The sequence below is a fragment of the Blennius ocellaris genome, assembly GCF_963422515.1.
Source record: "Blennius ocellaris genome assembly, chromosome: 22".
NCBI classification, from domain to species: domain Eukaryota; kingdom Metazoa; phylum Chordata; class Actinopteri; order Blenniiformes; family Blenniidae; genus Blennius; species Blennius ocellaris.
The window spans coordinates 10198319-10224102 of NC_137671.1; the positions used below are offsets into that span (position 1 = coordinate 10198319).

General features: G+C 38.8%; 1 protein-coding gene across 1 annotated transcript in view; it reads left to right on the forward strand.

Moving 5' to 3' along the window:
* The window catches only part of grm8a (glutamate receptor, metabotropic 8a), a gene marked incomplete at both ends in the record, with an annotated part of 228704 nt that overhangs the window by 146478 nt on the left and 56442 nt on the right, over positions 1-25784 (forward strand). The window contains 3 exons of the mRNA XM_080518071.1: positions 5895-6030; positions 7963-8117; positions 10974-11111. Of these exons, the coding sequence (XP_080374197.1) occupies positions 5895-6030; positions 7963-8117; positions 10974-11111 (429 nt within the window). The remainder of the gene's footprint in view (positions 1-5894; positions 6031-7962; positions 8118-10973; positions 11112-25784) is intronic.

A 25784-nucleotide genomic window follows, 5' to 3' on the forward strand; every position in this document is an offset into this window, starting at 1 on the left:
TCAGGGGACAGCAGTTTTGTGGGTGTTGTCAATGATTCATTATCAAGCCTGAGGAAACCTTTCAACTCTGAGTGCAGAGAAACCAAAAAAAAAATTAAAAAATGCAGAATGCAATATTTACTGCATCACTTAATCCACACCAGAGTTCATGTAAATGCAAAGACATGTGGTTATTGGTAAGAAGAGGATTCACATAAACACACACACACACACACACACACACACATACACAGAGAGAGAGAGAGAGAGAGAGAGCAGTGGCTTCACTTCAAAGGCTGCAAAGCTCCAAGCCATGAACAAAACATAAGAGAGTAGAGGCCAACTTTTAATTTTAAAGGCATTTGTTAATGAGGTTTAGAGAGAAGTAATCTTGGAATATGTGTATGTACTGTCCATGTCTGCATGCTTCTATAGCTCTTTTTTTGTGTGCCTTCCTCCATAGTAACAATGGTCCAGAAAGCGTTAATGTGGGGTTTCATCAAAGAGACTCTTGCGAGGCTGGAGAATGAAATTAATTTCTTCCTTTGTGGTTTTTCATATTTAGCACATTGTATATTTGCTGAAAGCAATCGCAATATACGTGTGCATCTAAATGAAAATGTCACACAATTTAATGTGAAAGCCCTTGCTTTTAATGGAGACTCATTAAAGGCAAGTGCTTTGATTTCACTTACTTTCTTTCATTTTGTCATATTATCATATGTAGCACAGAATGATGCAAATGCACTGCTCACAAATAGTTAGGGATATTTGGTGAGTGAAATTTCAGGATTAAATAGAAAATATACTGTAACCTTTATGGGTGAACTTGATGTGACCTTCTCTCTCTACACTTTTGAATGCCCACGTCCAACACTGTTTCAGAACTTTTTGCACAACTCTGACAAGGAGCTTTAATGGCAAAATTCACGAGTCTCGCTGTAATTGATGCTCAAGGGGACATTACAAGTTACTGAGACATTGACATTGTTTGTTGTGGTATATCCTCCACTGTTGTTTGCTTTTGCTTCAATAAATTATTTGAGATGAGGAAATCACCATTGCAGGCTTCTACTTAAATCCCCTACTTTTATGATATAATATCACTGTAGCATCAACTTTTTATGTGTTCCATAAATTTCACCCAAAAGCCAAAAATCCATAACTTTTTTTTTTTTTTTTGTGCAGCACCCACTGCAGTGCCAGTGGCTTCAGTACAGCTATAGCTTGAAAGGAACTTTTATTACTCATCCTACTTAGCAGGAGACATTAACGTCTCTGTGTATTCAGTTCAGAGCCGTAATGCCAGCACAAAAACTTTTACAGTGTTTGTCGGTGAGTACGTGCTGTACTTCTACGGTGTTGAATAAAGGTTTAGTGTATGTGGAGCTTGAAGTTATGGCCTCAAGAATGGGATTTTGTGTCACTTCTGTTATACAGCTTAGTGTCCATGCAACTGAAAAAAAAGGATTCTGCAGTGAAACATCAGAATAGTTGTTAATCAACGAAAAATATACCAAATGAAAATATTTGCTTTTGCAGTCTTCCTACTGTAAAACACACCCAAAGTGAAGATGCAGATTAAAAAAAGATATCAGCATGTGTTTAATATGCTTTGCCCTGTATGGATGAGTCAAAACTATAGAGAAAGACAGGCACACAGACTTTTGTATGGACAGATGACGGAATTGGATTGCTATTACGGGTGACTCTCGACTCTAAAACGACCAAGTCTCAGGAAAATATAATATATAAACTAATAATAAACTACTAGCTGTGACTATAGATGTATCACATGTTGTTCTGTATGTAAATCGTTTGGTTTGGTTGTAATATTAACCAGGAAGGGCACTGCGCAGTGTTTTAAGTCATTCTTTTCCTCACATTTTATAAATTCTCTGAAAAGTTTAATGAGTTGAAGGTGAGGAGAAAATGAGTAAAGACACACACTGTGAGAAAGGTGAATAATTCCTCGTTTTTCTTCCCCTCTCCATTCAAACCTCTGCTGGGTTAATAGATGAAATGGTGCAGAGAGAGGGGAGTGTGGGAGGGAAACAGATTGTTAATTAAACGCTGAGGCAGCGGTGTTTCCTGTCCTGCAACAGAAAGAATTCAATCCCAGAACAGAATGGAGTTAATTACCAACGATAAGGGTTTCATTTAGAGAGGCCCTGGATACACTTAACATTGAATTTATCATCTCAACCTGCACCCTGCATCCTCTTTGTTTTTGTCTTAAAGCAGCTCCAGAGGTGACAATCAATGCAAAAGTATGCAGGTGCATGCACACACACACACACACACACACACACACACACACACACACACACAAAATCCGGTTAATCTACATGTGCCTGCTTGGATTACCACAAACTCACTACTGGCTTATACCTCCACACGTACACAAAACCAAGTTCTTAGGTTCTCAACAAGCACCTACACGCGGCGAGGTGAAACAGACACACACTCGCAAGAACGTGCAAGGAATTAGGATTCTGTGGCATTCATTTCTGCAACAAAAGCCTCAATAATCAGTTTATTAGCGGTAAACTGAGAGCTTAATGTTTTGGTTCTCAGTGGATGTAGAGCTCCTAATTCAATTAGACCGTTGTAAATGAACATCAACAATGTGTGAATCATGTCATAAAGTGACTGTTACCAGCATCCAAAACGGCTTTTATTTTCAGTGAATGAGGAGGATTTCTGAACGTGCTACAATTAGCATGCTCAGAATTTGATGCGTCTTTAAACAATGACAACGGCTTTAATGCAACTAAGCAAATTACGAGCCTTGCGATTTTAGAGACGCACCCGTCACTTCGGTTGAAAGTGGAAATTAACTCAACGGGTTTTTCTCACTTGCCCTTAAAGTAGCAACTCATTTGGATTCAATCTAATTATGAAGGACGCCGTCAACATCCCACCTGCCAATTGATGTGTTTACCGTTCAGTTTATTTATATGATAATGAGCAGTTAATGTCTTCGGCGACGGATTATCCAGAGAGCTCCAACCGAAAGACTTGCTTGATTTAGCTAACGGAGCCTTTTGTCTTGGTGTAAAAGTGTCAAAGTGAAATCAAACTTTTTTATTTTAACGTGAAAATGGGACAAAATATAACAAAATTAATAAATGTGTATTTTTCAATTTTGGCAGCACATGTAATGATTTTTAAAAGTCGTAATGCGGTCTTGCGCCTTGTTATTTTACAGAATTATTATCTGGAGATTTATCCGTTTTAATTTTTTTTATTTTTAACCCATTAAACACTTTGTGTTTCATTTAATTCTTTTGAAATTGCCTTATTTATTACTCTTGTGACATCTTGAAGAACAGTTTGCTCCCAGACTGTTGAGATATGAGACAGACAGTGTTGCAGACTCATGATATTTCCTTCATAAAGGTTCCAGTGACAGAGATACACCACCTAAACAAACTAAAACAGACACCCGAAACACAATAAAAGTTTTATATTATACTTGAAATTGTTGTTGTGGAAACAGAGCCTATGTGATGTAAATGGGATCCTCTCGTCAAAAGGAGTTTAGAGAAATAATGACAGTCCAAACGGATAATCTAAATCCTCAATTTCACAAACGGAAACTTGAGCAATATTTGCTCCGTGCGTGATCGAGTTCTGTTACTGTCATATTTCTTTTATCAACTGAGAAACAGAAATATCTTTCTGACAAATGAGCAACAGTTGTAGAAAATTTGTCTTAACAGTTTCCCCACATTTTTTTCTCAAATAAAACCTTAGTAAAACTCTCTCCTTCAGGCTCAATTTTTATTTTTATTTTTTAATTCAACAACCTACTCTTTCAACTTGACATTCTGTGAATTATTAATAATAATAATAAAAAAAAAAAAGATGGAGATGTTTCTCCTCATCTAACCTCACAGCTTCCCTTTCAACAGAGCGGCAAAGGTGCGTGCTTTTCAACAAGCTGCTTTTTCTGGCACCGTCAAAGACGAGACATACTTTTAAGAGGAGCGATGGATGAGACTGCAACACTGACTGCCGGGTGTATGTGCCCTCAAACGCTTACACATAAGTACGCAGGCAAAATGTGATTCTGTCTTCATCTGAACAGTCTGTTCTCCATCGGGATCGTCATTGATGATGGGTGTGAAGCTATAAAACAAACGATAATTTAATCACTCGCATATCGCTCCAAGGACATCTGTGAGGAATCGCAAACCATTTGTGCACATGTTTATGCTTTATGCCTTCTTTCTTTAAGATTTGTTTTTGCGTGTTTGTGTGTATATGTCGCCGTGCAGGCCAACTTGGTCATTACCCTTGAAAACATATCCTGAACTTTCGAGCATTTATCTCTCATGAGTGTGTGAGGAGAGGAGGAGGAGACGCGCCTTGTGCAGATTTTGTCACTTTAGTGATTATCCTTGAGAGGGTTTTAATTTGAGGCTAATGAGTATTTGTTTTGGCGCCCGCGCGCGTTGGCGTGCAAGTGTCTGCATGGGGATGAAGACGAGCGTGTGCGATTAAGGATTGTGATATAGTGAAGGCGACAGACTGTACAGATGTTCGATAAATGGGCTGGAACAGGCAGGGAGGAAAGGGGATATCATTCATACTCCGTCTACACACACACGCACACACATATGTACTTGGACAAATGGCACACAGATGCACACAATTGTCATGTATCAGTCACATGTTGTCACCAACCAACCAAATAACCCAGTGGTTGGCCATAAAATACTTTATTTTGAAATAATTAGTAATTCTGTATTGTCCACTAACATTTGATACACTTACAGATTTTTCATTATCACCTTTCATCCTTTATTACAGTACTTAAAAGTCAGTATGAAAAAGTTCTAAAACTTAAGATTCATGAATAATGCATATTTAATGATGCATCTGTATCATTACTTAAAATGAATGTCACTATTGGGACAAACGTACTTGTACCAGCAACAATTATGTTGTTAAAGATGCATGTATATCTTTTTTTTTTTATTCACTCCCAACAACAACCTCCTCACTTTTACTTTGTAATAAAGTACATTTAGGAATCATTATTGTATTCTCTGAAAATTCGCTTTTCCATCTCAGATTAGAAGGCATGTATAACAATGACTTTCTTCTCAAGACTTACTAACAGACCTTCTACTTTGTGACATCTATGTTCATGATATCATGAACAAAAGAGAGCTTTAAAATGAAGTTTGGATTAGTGCTGAACCCAGTGCTCAGCTCAGGACATAGATCCAGATAGCAAAGATCTTCATTCTCACATGTTGTAGTTCATACGTATATTTCCAGCCACTCACACTCGAGTGTCATGATTTAGAGATCTATTGTTGCCGCCATTCATCTTCTTTCCTTTTGTGTTTCACAGTGTTTTCTCTTGTGATCAGCACCTCACACCCCCTGCTATTATTTATTTATGGTCCTTTCTTCTTCTTCACTTCAGTTTTACTCCTTATCTGGTGTACCGTTCTCTCCATCTTCCTCTTTTAAGTATTCTTTCCATTTCTCCACAACTTGTGTTTTCTGTTCTTGAAGCCAGTGTGACACCATCCCTGTTCCTTTGTTTGCCTCTGCTTGAAAACATCCTGAGGCCAGAGGCATTATACCCATCTGTACAGATGTCTGTCCGTCTGCCTCTTGTCTGTTTTCCCACGTTTGGTCACAGTATGAACCTCCAAGTGCAAGATGCTCGGATTTCTTTTTTTTGCTTCCTGATACTGAATTTTAATAATTTGTTTATCGGTTAATAAAACATGCATCTGGGGTTAACGGTCATTGTGCAAAAGCACAGCGATATGTACAGAAACCTGTAGGTGGAAACACGTGAGGACTTCTCCCCACTGAAAATGCAAATCAGTTGCTTTAAAATAGATGACGATGATGATGCAATCTGTTCCCTTCTCCTTCTGTCCCAGGTGGTGTGTGCATTGCCCAGTCCTTGAAGATCCCCAGGGAGCCCCGGCCAGGAGAGTTTGACAAGATCATCAGACGGCTGCTGGAGACCTCAAATGCTAGAGCCATCATCATGTTTGCTAATGAGGATGATATAAGGTACGTGCCGTGCACCTAAACAAGGACCCTGCTGCTCATTTTACCAGCTACACACAGTTTTGTCGCAACGTCTACAAACACAAGCCTGTAATCCAGCTTCTTACACAGAGTCCTCTTGCAATTAAATTACTATATACAGAGTCACCCACCTGTAGTATATGTTTTTAGAACTGGTTTGTCAGTTTTGCTCTTGTTTTGACAAATAATGTGGATTACTTTCTTGAAAAGTGTTATACATCTCCAATTTATGCGCCAGTGTCTACATATATATATAGAATATGTTAAACACAATGTGTGCATCAAAGCAGTGTTAGCCAATGGTGATTATGCAGGTTGAATGCTTGAAGGGAATAAAAAAAACAAACAGCCATACATTTTTAATATATACTTTCAGAATCACATAGCATTTCATTTGACCATTTCTGGTAGCTGGAGGTCGTAGATCGTCTCCGGCTGTTAGGATCTTCTTCTTGGAAGCTACCATGCCATAGAGCAGACGTGGCTTTTTAAAATTTTGAAACTTGCAATATACGTATCTGCGACAACACCAAAACATATGGAATGCCATATATTTGAAGGTTTCTGCCACCAATATTGCAGGAGCAAATCAGTTCTCCATACTAGAGCTCTCATGAAGTGATGTAAAATTTTGAAACTCTGGCCCAAATCCAATATCTGCTGCTATTGCTCCAAAGAGCAGTTACAGGTCAAGAGCCCAGTGAACCACAGTTGTAACCCCTTGGCTGTGGGACTCCATCCTGTGGACAAAGGCTTGCTTCTCTAACCTTCAGCCCACCTCTGCTGAACACGTTAAACATAATTGTTGATGTTCCAGTTTCCAGAGTTTTTCATTAGAATATTTCGAGCTGCGTGATTAGTGCTGTTGCCTTAATGCAAGAAAATTGTGGATTTGAATCCTGACGGGACTTTTCTGTGTGGAGTTTGCATGTCCCATCCGGTTTCATCCCACGTGTGAGTCGTGTTGGACTGGTAGCCTTTCCAGGGTCTATACCACCCTGACTCCAAGTTACCAGGGAGCTCGAGCTCTGATGTCTGAACACAATAATGTGCAATATGACATGAATTTCACATGAAATCAATTACTTATTGGTCTTGCACTTTGTAGCTCTCGTCCAGTGGTCCATAGCCTCTATAACCTAAAGAGCCGTTTTCACAATTTTCCACCAAATGAAAATTTGTCCAGAAGCCTGAAAACATGTAAATTATCTGAACTTAAGGAAAAACTTCAAAAACAAGAAAAATGCCAAACACACCAAAACTGAGGTTGAATTCATGAAGTGTCTCAAGTCCAACTTAGATATAATACATTTGTTAGTGTTTGTAGACATTTTTTGAGATTAATCCTCTTTAATTTTCCTCTTTTAGCCATTTTATGTATCTTGGCTATTTTAGCTGCTTAAGCTATGAAGCTATTTCTAGCTGCTGCATGTCTCCTAATATTTTGAGCGGGTTTAGCTATATTTTGCATTTTTGTTGGCAATTTTTCCTTTTCTTTTCTTTCCCTCTCTTCTCTTCTTTCTGCCTTTCCTCCCCCCATTTCCCTTCTTTTATTCTTTTATCCCTTCTATTATTATTATTATTATTATTAGTAGTAGTAGTAGTAGTAGTAGTAATACCACTTGATTTGATTTGTTTTAATTTGATCCTGGTTTTAGTAGTCAGTGAGTGCTTTTATCTCTCTCAGGTTCTTCGTGTGTTTTATTGTGGTTCATTTTGATCTATTTGACCGTATCTTATTCACCTATTGGAAATGGTGGAACTTTAAGCACTTGCCTTGTTTTCTTGTCACTCAACTAAATATCTGCATGTTCCGTTCATTGTGTGTTTTCTGTTGTTTTGATATGCCATATGTTGCCCTTTTCAGAGCATTTGTTTTTTAATGTTTTAATTGTCATCTCTTTTCTTAAACAGACGAGTTCTGGATGCGGCCAAAAAGAACAACCAAACCGGCCACTTCCTGTGGGTGGGCTCAGACAGCTGGGGCTCCAAGATATCTCCTGTGATTGGCCAGGAGAGGGTAGCTGAGGGAGCCATTACCATTCTTCCCAAGCGAGCGTCTGTGGACGGTAAGAATACCTTGGAAGTTATTGTCTCGTAGGTAAAGACTGATTGCAATAACTCATATTATCCTGAAATGACTGTTGGATGCTTCATGCACCTGATTTTGAACCAAAAATAAAAATCCAAATTGGTGGCTTGTCAAAGCCCGGTAGATTAAACCATGTGGACAGCATGAGAACGGGGGATAAAATAGCCGCACATTCCGTCACGTTTCATCGCAGTCGGCGACTGGTCCAGAGAGGATTCCTCATTTGTTCCTTGTCAGAGCTTCCTATTAGATAATTGACTCCTGGAGGTACAAGCCGAAAGTGAGGTATAAAACATGTTGAAATGAATCAAAGTCACCATCGGCTTATATCCACCAGGGAACACAATATCAGGAGAGATGTACAAACTGTAAGAGTGAACAGAAAACTGATGGAATATGTACTGATCCACCATTTATTTCTTGTATACCTGATACAATTATATATATATATACATATATATATATATATATATACATATATATATATATATATATACATATATATATATATATATATATATATATATATATATATATATATATATATATATATATATATATATATATATATATATATATACATATACATATATATATATATATACATATATATATATATATATATATATATATATATATATATATATATATATATATATATATATATATATATATATATATATATATATATATATATATATATATATATATATATGAAGAGTTTGACATTTTGGGTAATGTGCCAGTGCTAAAGAAGGTAATAGGTAAATGGCACATCTGGCTGTCTCTAAAGAAACTGAAATGACTGGAAAAGACTTGAATATACGACGTGTTGTCACAACCACTGCCTGTGTGTCGTTTCACACTTTCTCTGCAAAAGATAACACCAAATCTAACATGCCAATTAGCAATATTTAGAGGTGTTAATCTGCAGATATGTTATATTTATTGGTCAAACTTGTATTTTTTTTTCTCAATTGCTATCTTTGTTGTAGGTTCATTGTCATCTGGCTTTTTATTTGAAAACGCTCTCGTGAAAAACGGTCCCAAGTTGGATAGGAAACATACTACAGACTTAAACTCTGTCTATTTATTTTTATTTCATTTGCATAGAATCATAATATAATGCAAAATTATGAGACGTATAACCTTACTGTGCAGGAGAGAAAAGAAGCCCAGAGGGCTTATATGAAATCTTCCTCATCAATAAACATTTCCATAATGAAACTTTAAAAAAAATAAAGGTTGAAGGAAGAACAAGTGGAGAAAACAAAGGAGTTAATAAAAAAAAAAAACAGTCACCTAAACCAGATCACATGTCAGAATCAGTGGGATACTATTTGGACGGGCGATAGTTAAATAATTTCTTGTAGCATAGTGGTAAATGAAAGTATTTTGGGTTCATCATTAGGCTGGAGGGGATGTTGGTTATCATTAATGCATTTATACATAAATATGCATCTTTTTAGAATATTAATATATGGAATTATACATAAATATGCATGTTTGTGGAATATTAATAGATAAAGTTTATACTTTTTAAGAGAGGTGCAGTTGACTCTTGACACCTGGATTCTGAGATTATTCTTAAAAATCTTATTTGATTAAGTTGAGAAAGATGTAAAGCATCAGACATGATGTATTTACTAAACAAGATACCCTTCTTCTCGAGTATGTTATAGAACGAGCGTAGAAGAGGAAATATCAGTTTTTGTAAAAACCCAGGTACATTTAAACGTTTGATCAGATTTCAAAGACTTTGAACACTCACCATTGGTGCAGCAAGTAAACACAGTGTTTATTGCAGTCAGTTCACATCGAAAAATTGATGATCATAGTGAGTTTGCATTTCTCCCCCAAAGCCAAATATTATTTTCATCATAATAACAAGAATGTCGTTTGTTTTTTTTCTGTCCAAATATGAGTAACTGAGTACTGATATTTTGAGCCGCACAGACTCACCACGGCTCTTTACTCTTGGTTATCTTGGTGAGCGTCTCATCTGTCGCCACAATGAGAAGCGTGCGATCGCACAGGACGTGTGCTACCCATTACGCCGCGCCTGGAGGAAACCCACTGTTCCCAGCAGTCGAACTATCAGTGGAGCTGCACAGGTGCTTGCAGGACCCATTTCTGTGACAGCGGAGGAGATTAATCAGGGCAGCTCTTGTCAGCCTTTAAAGCCAGGAAGGCACGGCACAGGCTGTCCAAATCAGTGTGATAGCCGCCCCCCCTCCCACCTTCAAGGGTTATTTCACATCCATGGTGTTGCCTCTTATCTGAGGTGCATGTGAGGTTAGAAAATGTGCCTGCTTTTGCATACCTCGCATCCATAGGGATTGTTAAGAACTCCTTTTTCTCTCTTAAGGAGCCAAACACCTTTGGCAATGCTAATAAGGGGAATAAAACAATGCAGGGAGAGAAGATTACACCTCTGGATCAAGCTTTTCCATTAAATTGATTTCTAAACTACAAACACCTTCTTATTCCTCGTCCCTCTTTGTTATGTTATATTATAACACTGAATGTCGTCAGAGTTGGCTTGTACATTGGTTTTTCAAACGCCTGTATGTTCCACACTATGCTACAATGGTGTGACAGTCTAATGTTTTATTGAAGGCAAATTCAGAGCCGGATAAGCGCCCATCTCCGAAGGTGGTCGTGCCCCCCCTCAGAGTGTACAATTAAACAAGATATGGGAGGTCTTGTTATATGGATGATGTGTCCTCCTGTGTGATATATAGAAGTATCCAACATTTCTACAAAGAAAAACAAAAAAGACACTCTTTTGCCATGTATTTTTCAACGTGTATCTTTTCTATCTTTTATGCAGCGTTTGACCGATATTTCCGGAGCCGCTCGCTGTCCAACAACAGAAGAAATGTCTGGTTTGCAGAATTCTGGGAGGAAAACTTCAACTGTAAACTGGGGATGCACGGAAAACGACCCGGAAGCCTGAAGAAATGCACTGGTAAGCCTCAACACAGGAGTTCTTCTGTGATTTACACTGATTTATATAGTTTTAAAAGAACATCCTTGTTTTTTCTGATTCAGACTCAGTAATCACATTATTGTGGACAGATGTAACCTTTAGCCTTTTTGTACACATGGTAGATGTTTTTTTTCTTGGATAAGGACTTAACTGTCGCAGAAAAAAAAAGTACTTTCAGAGAAGGTAATTCTATCCTAAAACCAGCCTGGGATTTTCATATCTGTTTGGATTGTCTTTGGCATCTGAATATTTGTCAACCCGGGACAAACTCAGGGGTTTAATTAGTCTATACTGTATGATGTAAAGTGCGCCGCTGGCTGTAATAAGTAACCCTAAAACACTGAACACACTCAATGTTTGGCTGCAAGGAGCAATAGAGCTCAACAAGAGCAATGGTTTGTGTACTCACTGCTCGAGAGGAAATTAAATATCTGTTGAGTTGGTGATTGTAAATAAGGTGATATTGTGTGTGCGTGTGTCCTTGTGTGTGTGTGTTCTCTAACAAGCACTTCTTGCTTGTCACTTTTGCATTGTACGAATATGATCTGTGTGGCTTGTATATCAAAATGCATGCAGCTTTTTGTTTCGCACGAGACAATAGCTGCACAGCCTGCGTGTGTCTGCATACACGTTGACAGTGCCAGCCCCTGTTTGTAGCAACAAAAACTCAAGTTGGCAATGCCAGTGGAAGTGACCCATACATGTAACCTTTTCCAATTTAGGTGTCATGTAACCTCTGTCCTGCTGCGAGTGCATGCATGGGTTTACATGAGTGTCACACCAAGTATTCCCCGGCTGACGGCTGCCATTAGTTCACCTAATTAGGTTTGTAAGGCCTGTGACTCCCATTGACCGTCTATTACCAGCGGTGACATCTGTGTATGTGGGCGTGTACGTGTCGAGATCCCTGTTGTCGGCAACGGAGTCCATTAATTCCAAGTGCTGGGGTTTGTGACCTCCAAATCATCAACACAGAAGCCAATCAGCAGCCCGCTGCTCAAGGTCACCGCCGTGCCACAGCTGATGGGACGATGCGGAAATGGGTGCGATTATCACACATGGAGGGTTATAGAATGCCTGCTTGTTTCAACAATTGCAATTAATAGAATGTTTGTGTCAACAGTGACACAAAAACCAAATTGAAAAACAATAATCGTCAAGCTACAAGACAATTTTCTTTTTCTCAGATGATGTAGGAATCAGTATTTTTATTGCTATCAACCAAACCAAACCATGATGATAAGTATTTCTATTCATAAAAAGACCTCTTGAAGAAATAAGTTCTTAAGGCAAACATTCAAAATAAGTAATCCTGTATCAAATATAACATTGATTATCAAATTGTTTCGAAAGCATTAAAGACATTACATTCTTATACAATCATGCTGTATGCCGTATTATAAGTGTAAAGTTTTTATGTCAGTAAAGCTGATGTTGAGGTGAGTCGGGGTCTCTGGGAGCTGAAACTCCTCCCAGCTAACAGGGGCAAAAAGGCAGGTTCCATCCTGGAGAGGTCACCAGTTCAGCACAGAGATACATAATTAGAAAAACACACACACACACACACACACACACACACACACACACACACACACACACACACACACACACACACACACACACACACACACCTGCAGGCAATTTAGAGTCACCAATTAAACTCACAAGCAAGTCTTTGGATTATGGGAGGAAGCTGAATTGCATGGAGGAAAACCTATTCCGGTGCAGGGAAAACACGTAAACTTCACTCAGGAAGGCAGAATTAGAAGAAGCAATGAAATTGGTAAGATTTCATTGCTATGGCACCAAAATACAATATTGTCATCTAATTTCCACGGTTTTAATGAAATTATTGACTGTTCTTGTAGCTGCAGATTTTGAAAAGACAACTTTACACATTTTCGATATATTGGAACGGTGACATACTGCATAGGTTTTCTCTGGCACATTGATTCCCTCTCATACACAAAAACATGTATTAAACGTCAGGTAGTCTTGTCATCAAATTACCTCTGGGTGTCTTTTACTGGGATTGGCTCTAGAACTGTATTTCGATCAGTTAGGAATAGAAGATTGATGGATGGATTCAGATATTCAACACAAATTGAATGAATGTTTGCATAGATGGACCAAAGAAAACCAGTTTTTTCCCCACTCTGTACTTTATTTAATTCTCAATATATTTTCTCTCCTTTCCTCTGTCGCTGCTAAAGGAGTTACATGAAAATAATGCATATTTTATGAAAACACACCCAGCATGCTCCAACACGAAAAATCACACAGCATTGTAGTAGCAGCATGATATGTTTTAAGTTGCTTTTTATAGGATTTGCAGCTACTCCTGTCGGTGCTCGACATCTGTTCTCCAGTCCAATAAATTCATTTTAATGATTTATTTAGAGTACATTACCACAGCTCTCATCTTTCATCATTCCATCTTTCCTCGTAAGAATACGAAGCACAAAAGGAAAAAAGAAAAACGGGGGGAATCCGAGGCACTCAGACTTGTGAGAGAGGGAGTAAAAAGCCTTGGCTTTTCAGACATGAATAATATGTTCATAAGCACATGAGCCAGAACAGTGCAGATGGTGGAATGAAAGCATGTTCGGCTGGAAGTGTTGCAGTCAGGTAAAGCATGTGCCTGCGGGGGGAAGCGACTGAAGCAGACCCTGGATCACAAGATCACAGATAAGCCGACACACACTCGTGTTCACAAACATGTTTGTGGATTACATTGCGACTGAGTGCACTGATGTTCTGTTGTTATTGTTGCCATTGTGGTTTTGTATAAAGGGATTATCTTTCTTACTGCCCACTTTAGAGGAAAAAAACCCAAAACACAATTATATTTTTTCCATTCAACAATTTTCTGAATTTCTCTGAAATCCTACTTGAAAGAGTAACTCTGGCTTTTAATAGGTCCTAAAGCAAGTCTATTGCAAATTTGCATGTTTGGATTAAAATTTATTTGAGATTTGATCAAATCACCCAGTACCAAATGAAATAACATGAAAAACCAAATTGTGAAAAACCCAGTTGGTGGCAACCCGCTGTCTTGAGGCAATAGAAAGAAATTGCTCTATTGATCAACTACGACTAGGTCTTACGTCAATGATGCTGCATTTTCTGTACATTTAATGATGTGCAGGAGTATAAATGGTGGCTCAGAACTCACCTGCAACCTTAGACTCTGTGCCAAAACATTTCAAGATGTTTCTTCGAGCTGTCATAGTACAAATATTCCTTTGGACTTTATTGAGTACTTGCAAAAGAATTTCTATTTGAGTAGGCATCCAACAAGGTGTAACTGTTTAAAATTACATTAACATTGATTTGGTCAGTGTTAAATGCCAAAAAACCTCCATAAATAATTTGAATTACTATGTGAAATGTTGCACTGGTCTTCACATTTAGGCTTTGTTTAAAATAGCTAAAGTGGCTTTTGGCAGGCCCAAATCCACTCGGACTTTAGTGCAGAGTACACTTACTAAAACAGGGTTGGTACTTGAAGTTCATAAGTTCATCAAACTGGAATTTTTCACTTCTGCCCAGTTCCTGAATACTAAATGTTGCCGAGCTTGGGCCGTCAGGAAGAAGGGACCTTGCCTCACCCTGTAAAGCCAAACTAAAACTGGCCCCCTCTATTGTCACGTCCATATTCATTGCAAAAACACACAGTCACAAGCATGACGGACAGGCGGAGCACATGGATTGTAACACAAGCAAAAGGGGAAAATGTGGCATGAAGGTGCATCCACACACACCTTTCCACCTGAGCACATGAATGGATCTATTCCACCGGTGACTAGCATTGGTTGTGACGGGAGCTTTCAGCCTCAGGAACACACGGAGGAATTAAAGTGCACTGTGAGCAGGAAACAAGGGTGTTACATCGCTGTCTTTTACTTTGCTTTGTTTTTTTTCAACTGTATGGGACTTGAATTGTGTGAGTCTCAAAGGAAAGGTACCAATATTTCATTTCCTTCGCTCTGTTGACTGTAAACCTTAAGTCACCTTTCTCGCTGTTAGGCTTTTCCTAATGTAGCATATCTAATAATAACTGTCTTAACTATCAAAGTCTAATCCCATCTACTAGTCCAGTTTTGTCTAACTTAAGGTGTCTATCACATCTGACCCTGAGCAACAAGTGAGTTACTTCGTGGTCCTTCACAGTGCCAGCAACAGTCACAAAAACATATATGGTTACGGGCAAATCTGAGTCACCAGTTGACCATGTATGTACGTATATCTGTAGAAAACCTGTGAATCCCCAGGTCAGCAGTGTAACGTTCCCTGGAGAAGTGGGTGTACTCTCGTTAGAAAGTTACTCAGAAACATCATTATTTAGACCAATGGCATCTATTTGGTGAAAATCCGTTCATAATATTTTCTCTTTGTCACATAAATAGTAGTAGTAATATTTGCCTAATAAACCACCTTTTTCTGCCACTGATTGGCTTGTCAGCCCTCATGCTGTCCGGCTCGTAGATACTGCCGAGTGGTGAGCAACAGGGGAATTCTGACGTGGCTGTGTGCAATGCTGATTGCAAAATAAATGGGTTCATGCCATTTACCCACGTATAGCCTGGACTGCACCACTGCCCAGTGAGAAGGTGCAAACTCCACTCAGAAACCCACAAGCACAACATCCAATCACAGTGACCTCACTGTTATTTGGCAATACTAAAAGTTACACCACAAATATTCAGGCCAAAATGTGAAATAACCGGTATGGGCTGTGCAAGTATATATTTTAGACACATTGATTAAAATCTCTGTGTAAAATAAGAATTTGATCTCAGATTTGTGCATTGGGAGACGAGACGAGTTGAGTTTCAGTGAAATCATTTTATGTGGATGTTGAATACAGGAGGTACAAATCCATTAAGTGGTCTCACCCCACAATTTGGATAAATTGAATTTGTTTTTGTTTTTAATCATTTAATGAGCCCCTAGTAGTGGAATCCATAACTATTTCTAAACGGCATGGGCCTCCCAGCAGAATACGCTTACCATCTTACTGTTATTGAAACTGCTGGACTGATTTTTATCTGTCGTCGAGCGTGCGTATGTGTGTGTGTTTATTCTCGACTAAGATCCTTCACATGGCTACAAAAATGAATCTGCCTCATGAAATTGTTAATTTTCACCATAAATGTGGTCAATCTGTTCATAAACGGCATACTTTACCATCAGTTGTTGCATTTCACGTGTTGTGAAAGGCCAGTTCTTTTGGAGAAGCTATTTGTAAAGCTATCTGTGAAGCCATTCAACAAGTAATTAGTAATAATGTATGCTTCATGCAGCTGTATAGTTTGTGCTTGCATTGCTTATTATGGATGTATCAAATGCTGCACGCTGGGTTTAATGGGTCCAGTAACACTCAGTCAGAGATCTTTCTCCCTGCTAAATGGTGGCAAAACACATGCAGCCAATACGTCCAATGAACTACTTGTCTCATAACATGGAGGTGATTCAGTGAACACTGAGTATCATGACAATTATGAACTATTTGACATTTAAATTGGAGCATAGGGTATATTGATGTTATAAAGCGAGACACACACTTTATGGGTAGTATTACATCTGTTTAATTAAAAAAAATATTCAACATCTTAAATTTGGAGAAAAAAACGACCACATCTATGACTTGAGGTCATATCTAAAATAGGGTACGAAGCATGCTGTGCTCTTGGTGAAATTAGACTATAAAAGTATGTTCCAACTCAGACACAGACTTCCAGCTGACTATGTGTAAAGGCACATCTTGGACATGGAGAGAGAGACGGGCACATGAAGAAGCAAAAAAAAAAAAAAAAGACCCAAATATGCAAACTAATTCACTTTCCCTAGTTTATTGTAAATATGTTACTGAATGTTGTGAAAGGTGGAATTTATCTTCTAAAAGCCACCAGATGACTCTTTGATGTCTTTCCTCTGTGACTCAACTTCTTCTCTTATTCTGTAGAAAAACATATGGTTTCAAAGATGCTAAGTCTCTCCACCCAACACAAGTGATGGAGCCACACGAGCAGGCAGTCCAGGAGTTAATTAGATCCTGACTTAGCCCAGCATGCACACATTTACCCTCGCGTACAAACACATGTTCGCTCGCTGCAAATAGACCGTATCCTAACGAGGTCGATGGGGAAGGAGAGTTATTAGGCTCAGAGGCTGAATAAACTGTTCTCTCCCCCGTGGAAATGCCTAAGGGCCGAGAAGACTGAGACACGGAGACAAACACAGATGGAGAGTTTGATGGACAATTAAAACAGACAGGCACAGACACACACTGCGGACTGAGATCCAGACTGGGTTTCACGACTTTTTGTAGCTGTTTTCAGGAGGTGAGAGGAAGTGTCACTTAGCTGCAGTGAAATCATCCTCTTGTGGTGGACCTGCTGTTGTAAATGTTCCCAGACATACACTTGGGCTGTGTATGTGCAAGTGTGTGTGGTAGCTGGCAAATCTATGGCAAACAGATAAGTTCTACAGAAGGTGCCATGTACATGTGCCTGGATTCTTAGAAAGTAAATCTCTAGAGCTGTACATCTTAGACTCTTGTTGATTTTGCTTGTGCATTTGTTATGTAATTAAATATATTAATATTAAGCAAGCCATTTAGAACTGTAATTAAGTGGACATATATGTTTCCTTACCTGTTGCATTGTCATGGATGCACCAAAAGAAGCACATTATCCAATTGTTCTTGGCATATATACATATGTGCAACATATCAAATCAAATAAATAAATAAAAAATAACTATAACTTTCACATTCAACAACAAAAACTCTGTGGACCTTCTGGTGGCTGTTTAGTTCTGAAAAGGTTTACAACATAAACGCAACAATCAAATCTCTCATGTTGGCCTGAAGTATTGAGTATCTCTGCTCTCTGCACAACTTGACCAGCTCTTCCAAAAAAATGCTTGTTTTCCACGTGCTTATCAGATACAATTTTGTATAATTTTTTTTTAATTCATAATTTAAACAATGAAGGACATACTGCATCATCATCGTAGTTGCATTCAGCTCAGTATTGATGTAATTGGTTTGACTGGTCCAAATAATTGTATGAGAATGGACCAAAGTTTAGAGTAAAATCACAAAGCTGCTCTATTTTGTTTTGATTTCAGACACCAGTGACTCATTATTACAAACAGATGGTCATTACACAAAGGAGGAAGCAAATTCTGTTACATTTTTCATATCCAATTGATAACAGCTTCAAAACTTTAACATTACTCATATCCATGTTTGCACGTGGTTTGAGTGCAGGCTTGGATCCGTTCTCATGCGGATTTCTCATGATATCCGTATGCGTGCGTTTTCTCCTGGTATCTCTGTGTTTGCTTTATGGTGCAGCTGCGATCTATAGGGTGTAGCCTGCAATCGCATTCAGATGGGATTGGTTTCAGCTCAAAGTTGGATAAATCAATTATTAAAGCCAAATGGTTTGCAGAAACATCCCTTTGTTTGTGAGCGCCTGAAGCAAACAGTTAATCAACAGTTTTGGAGCAATTAGAGTTTGACCTCGGGAAACTTTTCTTTACTGATGTGTCCATAAGGTTTACCCTTTATCAGTCTTTTTTTTCCACTAATTCACAATACTGATGATAGAAACCAATTGGATTAATTGAAGAAAATGGGAATCTGGAAAAGAAAATGTATATGTCCATGAACATGAGGACTTTATTTGACAAAAAGGCCAGGAACTAACATTTATTCTTGGAAAAAAACATTTTTTTAAATTGCTAAGGGTTATAAAAACATGAAGTAAGTCCAAACCTTTTTTCTTTGTTAAATTTATTTGATTTTGGTGTCTGTTTACGAGCAACAAATTCAAGAAAGAAGCTGATTTTCTACAATCAAAAAGAGAAGTCTACTTCTGCTGGCAGTATAATTACCATCAGCTAACTTTATACTTCTTTTTGATAGTGTAAAAAAAACTGCCTGTGCATAGTTGTAGATTTCTGCCTCTCGCTCTCATCTGTGAATGCATACCTGTACCTACACGTACTCACAGGTGACGCATATGCAAATCCCAACCTAATTTAGTGTGTTGCAGGTAAGATAGAACAAGTCCCTCAGCTGCTGTAGTCTTATAGGTGTCACTGCCTCCACATGCTGCTTCTCCACGAGTGTGTCTATTATATTTCTTCCCAACCTTCCCTCCGTAAACTGACAATCCATCACCTTTCATTTTCGCTCTTATTTATAATTCTTTTTCCTGCCTTCTGTCTTATTTGATGCAATTTTCTTTCTCTCCGGCTTTATCGCATCCCTCACCCGCCTTCACTTGTGTCTTTTTTCTTTCTCTCTCCTATCTCTGCCCTTGCTGCATTTGTTAGGCTGTTTGTGCACGCGCGCGCTCAAGAGTGGGAGTACACCGGGCCCGCTGACACCCAGCGCACATTCTTTCAGCGACATGAATGAGAAAGAGTTGTTTATATGTGCAGGTGGAGAGCTGTGCTGTGACTAGATTAAAAGACGGACTGACAAAAATAAATTAAAAGAAAGTTAACAGACGAAGAGCAAGTGAACCTATAGCCAAGTTGTGCCAAGACCGTGGTTCAGCATAATATGAATAACATCCACAGTAATGTATACCAGCGATAACCTCGAGATGCAATATACATTAGCCACATGTGTCAGCATTGTCACATTATTCATGAAAAGAGGTGTTCTGCAGCAAATTGCTCTTCATAAAGCAAAAACCCTCCAAGCTTTGGTCTGACAGCAGGTTTGAGGGGGAAAGAGGATGAAGATGAAAGGTGAGGATAAGAAGGCGGCAGGCTCAACTGCAGTGCCAAAGTTCTTATGAAACCCACTTTATTTGAACTGCTGTCATATTTTCATAGTTTTTGCCTTTTTTTTTTTTTTTTTTGTGTCTGATAAAATCTCTGGATTGAACTGGTTAGTTACTGAGATCAGTGAGATGAGATGTTTCTCAAACTGGCACAAGTGATATAATGGCTTTATTTGCACGGAGGGACCATTGTTGAGTTTTTATGTCAAGTGGCCTTGACTTCCCACTGCCACTGTTTCATATCAATTCAGTGGAATATTTTATGGACTCCGGTAAATGTGAGTCACTCAGTAATGTGATCTCATCCACTCGAGTCAGTAAGGTATTATGGCCTCGTTTACACCACAACGTCTCAAGTCACATGGTTTTTGCATTATTGTTTCAAAAAATATTTGTGTTTACACATTTTGAGCCACTCGTCGGTGCTGTTTGTTGTACTGAAACCACACATACATGTGCACAGAGATCAACATGCTTGAAGCTTTAACAATGGCAAGAACACGGACATTTATGAGTGCTGAGTGTCTTTTCATTTGTGTGTATTAGTGTGCGCAGGTGGGGGGTGCATGCCACAAGGAGTGTGTTCTTCTGTTCAGTGAACCACATGTGCAGGTCTGAGGGTGCATAATTGGACATGAACAAAAATGTAATGAGGGAAATTCAATTTGCCAGGAGCGTGGTCAGGTTGAGATAAGTGTGCGTGAATGGCGCTCGTTTAAAGGGAAGATCATCAGTCAGTGGGCAGCCACGCGTCCGTGTGACACAGTACCAACATGCACGAGCCACAAATTACCTGACACATCACATCAGCTAATTAAATGCGTCAAATCAAGAGTTGTTCAGTCAAAGTAGTCAATGCTTCCCTTTTAATTATGTCAAACTGATGTGTGCCCATGAAAAAGAGAAGTCCTCCATGTGGTGGTCATAGATCTGCTCTTGAAGTGCACGGCACACAAAGTTGAGCAGCCAGGTGCTTATCATGGCCACAGCGTTCACAGATCATCTTCCGAGTCTCAGTGAAGTGAATGAGTGAACCTTTCCAGGGAAAAAGGGAGCTGCATGTCAAGCAGAAGTCCTGGAGGGCTGAACCCTGGGGGGAAAAAAAGAAAAAAATGTCCTGGAAGGAGAGCGATGAATCCTGTGATGGCTGGTTTTGTTTACCAGTTTCAGGTCGTCGCTGAGGAGTATCCTTGGCCTTCATGGCCAAACCTCATGAAACTGAATTCACTTCCATTGGTATCACTTTCATTGGTGCTCCAGCGCGGTTACAGTGGTAATAGTAAAAAAATCTAAATGATTGGAAATATTATGAAATGCAATTCAATTCTATTTTATTTCTGCAGTGCCAAATATAACAGTTATTTCAAGACTCTTTTACAGAGAGAAGAAAACAACAACCAACAATTCCACATGAGAAAACACAAGTGATGGTGGAAGAAAAGAAATGCTCCCATTAAAGAAGAAAAAAGTTGGACAGTCAGGTTCCGAGGTGGTGGTTTTCTGCTGTTGTGGTTGTTGTTGCAGGATAGAATCAGAGGATAAGACATATTTTAACCCTTGTTTGGATAGGGGGTAGGAATTCTCTGTTCAGTTCAACAGACGAAATGCGACTCGCTGCAGACAGTTTGGGGCAGGAGGCTCAGAAAACAACATTGTGAAGTCCTTTATCCACATTTTCAAAATGTTTTGTGTGTCCTGTTTAAACATGTCCTGCAAACTAATTCACAAGGTCTAGAGATTCTCCAGTTGTCAACAATACTCTTACAAAAAGTGTAACTAAAGGTTGATAAATGTTTTTTTTTTCAAATTTGGAAAGATAATCTCCACTACGACTCGTCTCCATTGCGTCCTCTGGTTGGTTTAAAGTCTTCCCCCTTATGACGCCAGCCCGCCACATGATCGGTCAGATGTCGGCACTGTTCTCACTGGCCTGACAGATGGTGAAGGAATCTGCAAATAAGTTTCAAAAATATCTTGAAACATTGGAAGTTGTTTGATAGGTCCCTGCAAATGTGTCTCCTGAAATATGAACATGACGAAACACCTTATTTTTACACATTAGTCTCATAGTTAGCTGCGATGCTTCATACCAGTTTCTCGTTTAATGGACTTTCCATAAATTGGAAAGTGCAAAATATGAGAGATGAGTCTTCCTGTTGTCAGTCTGGCCCTCATCAAGGTTGGGGGTTCTCATCTAGCATCATCTGCACTTCTTTTATGAGCTCCATTTTGCTTAATGATACCAGTTTGATTGCTGGGCTGGTTTGAGACCTGGCATACTTGGTCAAAGATTCTCAACTGTCTCTCATATCTATTGTGAAACTACATCACGCGTCTATTGCAAAGTAGTTGCAACCACCAATAGTTTGGAATTTAGTTCGCTGAATGTCAGTGTAATGTGGCATGCATGCAAATACAAGTAGATTTTGTTTTGTTTTTCTGAGTTTGTGCAACTTTTTTGTGTGAGAACTTCAACAAAACAACTCGGTGAGATTCTGACAGAAAATCATTGTGGATCATTAGATTGGATCTGGATTTATGGGTCCTGATCTGTCCCAGTACAGAAAGATGTAAAATGACACTTCCTTATGTACATATCAACATATCTGATGCAGTGGAAGTGCTTTTTTTTTTTTTTTTAAGCTACCGGACCAATCTAGTTAGGTAGTCCCGGAAACAAATGTGGCGCTGGCGAAGGTCTGCGCTCTACCGAATGTAGTTCTCGTTGAATTAGTTGAAATATTTGCCACTGCGCTCTGATTCTACACAGTCATGAAGCAGTAAACAGTAATGTGTCTTCTTGTGTTTGGAGAACATTGGATTGACTGATGGATACAAATATCTGGACACATATTTGAGTTTTCTTCCCTAATGAGTGTGTGTCTTCATAACGATCAGCCCCTGTAGGATGATTGTGCTGACAGATGCACTTTAACATTTGTAGCTGCTGGCACATTCCACGACACACACTTGCTTCTGATGAAAGTTATTTGTACAGCGCGGTATCGACACAGCCCCTCGGCTCCAGTGCTCTCTTGTCAAATCATGCAGAGCAGAATCTTAGCGTGATGTTCATTTCTTATTCTCCTATATTGATTATTCATTTCTCTCTCTGCAGATTAGCCTCAAAGCTAGCTCAGAGTTAGGCCACGGAATAACAGGAGGCGTGTGTTAGTGGCGCCTGGGTTCATGGAGGTGTGTGTAGGTGGGCGACTTGTTTCATATCTTTGGATATAAATGCAAACGATGTATTTAAGAAAAATAGATCCATATCTGTGTTTCTGTTCCACAAGGATACTAATAAATGTATGAAGGCAGCCTCTCGCTATCCTGTCATCTCCGTGATGTGTTTGGGGCTCATTTGATGAATGAGAGCCAAGCTAATTAAGGAACCTTATGCAAATGTATTCATCAACATCGGAATTGAGTTTGCATTATTCTCATGGTATAGATCATTAATCTGCACCTCATACATCTCCGACTCTCAGAATATGTGCGCAAACAGCAGGAAAGGAGGAATAAAAAAAATAAGAGAATTTTGTTTTTCCTTTTGGTGGTGACAGTGGAGAAAGTGGGATTTGAATATGTGTTTCAAATTGATGTTTAATTAAAGGGCTTGTTTGAATCATTAGTCCGTCTGTCATTTGCTATGTCATCAATCACAGTATGTGTAAAATCTGCTCGGCACATTCGTCCATGAAGGCATTCATCAAAGCGACTTAGCCAGTCAGCCATCTTGCATTAGTCTCACCTCGGTGCCTTAATGTATTAGGCAGAGCTCGTGGTAAATACTCCACTAGATTTACTAGCAAGACAGTAAAACACAGATTCCAGAGGTTGATACTACTGATAAGAGAATCTGGAGACACACATTTCACACTGTGGTGATTAGAAGATTAAAGACAGGACGTTTTTTTTTCTCTCATTTGAATGGAAATGAAAGTAAATAAAGATCTATTGCAATTCTCAAAATCCTGATCATCAGTCTATTGAGTAAAAGTGAGGTAATCCTACTGTGGAGGCTTGAAAAATGACTGTTTGTACTTCATTTTCATTTTAATCTACCATCAATCTGTTTGTCCTGAAAACTGCAGTGTTGTGCTCATTAGCAGATTTATTGAAGACCTATCATGAAAAATATTTTTGGTAGTGCGATGGACTGCGATTTATCACACATGCAAAGTTTTTCTTTTCTTCTTTTTTTTTTTTAAATCATCACATTTGCACCAGATGGTATCAGAGTCTGGAGAAATTCCCTCGTCTGCCTTCAAAAATAAACCACAAAAAATCAAGCAGAAAGGGAAACTAGTTACCAGTGTGTGCAAAACTTTGTTCTTATTGGTTTACCTCTCACTGTTTCCATTGAGAGGTACAGTAATAATCACTGAGAATATTCGATAACTTGATTTCAACCCACATTTGTGAGCTGAGCAAATAATTCTTTCGAGAAGACAACTGTAAGTGCTATTTTATACAATGCTGTTTGCCTGTTTTTATGGAAATTGGTTTGTAAATTCATATTACACACACATATACAAATAGCCAAAAGTTGTGCTGAAGAAATGTGGGATCTTCAAAGGATAGATTTATGCCTAAAACAACAAACAGTTTTCAAATTGTTGCCATGGAAACGCAAACAATTTCTGAACCAACAGTTTCAGATGAAACGTTTGCCATGTAAACGGGGCCTTCACTTACTTAAGAAAATGCACTTGACGCATCCCCAAAGGATCAAAACAGCCATTTCCAGAGTTGTGGTAGCAACTGTGATCACAATGCACGACAAGGCTGTAATCACAAATGTTGTAGGGATCAGATTTATTTGAGCCACTCTCAACGGTTTCGGTGTATGAAATGAAAATGTTGTTTTGCTCAAAGTTATTTACCTTGTCAACGTTTGTTCCAATAGTCGAGAATATCCAACTTTGCAAAAGTTGAAACTTTTAAGGAGACATTGACGCTATTTCCAGACACCTTGATGTGACTCATTTTGCAGCTGCCTCTGTGTTCAAGTGTCGCGATGGAAAATTCAAGTGATGCATCAAGCAGTTAAAGAGGTATTTAAAGAGGTCTGTTTCAAAATGGAATACCAGTTCTAAACCGTGGTTATAATGAAAAACACCACCGTGATGTAATCTTGAAGGAGTTCTTCCAAGTGCCTGGTTTTTTCTTGTTTTTTTGTTTTTTTTCATCTTTCGTTGTCAAGAGAGTTTAAAGTTATAATTTTTACTACAATCGACTTTGTAATCACAGGCATCGAGCTCTACAAATTGCACAATATTTAAAAATCCAAGCCAAACTTTCATCACGAAAGCATTTTGACAGTGTATTTTGATGGCGCTGTTTTTTATTAAAAAGATTTTTTAAAAGCGCCCGTGCATGGATCCAGAGACAGAACAGACTGCGGTGCTCGTACTGCACACGCGTGCAACAAGAACAAATAATCAACCACAAAATATGAAAATGACTCAGAGGCTGATGTGGAGATGATTGCCTCCTTGTGCTGGTCTGGAAATCTTTTATGAAACATGAAAGTTACTTTTCATCTGTAATTCTGCCTCTAAGAGGTTTCACTGAAAAATCCTGCCTTCCCCGTATCCAGCCAGACAAGCTGCCTGTGGTCTCCGATGTCATTAAGACAGGCAGAATTTAATTTAGCAGCTGCTGGCACGGAAATGGAGTACTGTGCAACATATATAAGACAGACATGGTGCAGAACAACCTATAAAGATTTGCCCCATCCATCTCTGCACATCTCATATTCAGCACTTACTGTATCCCCTTATTATCCCCTTTGGCAGGTTTCCTCATTTTCAGGCAAATACAGAAAGCTTAATGAATA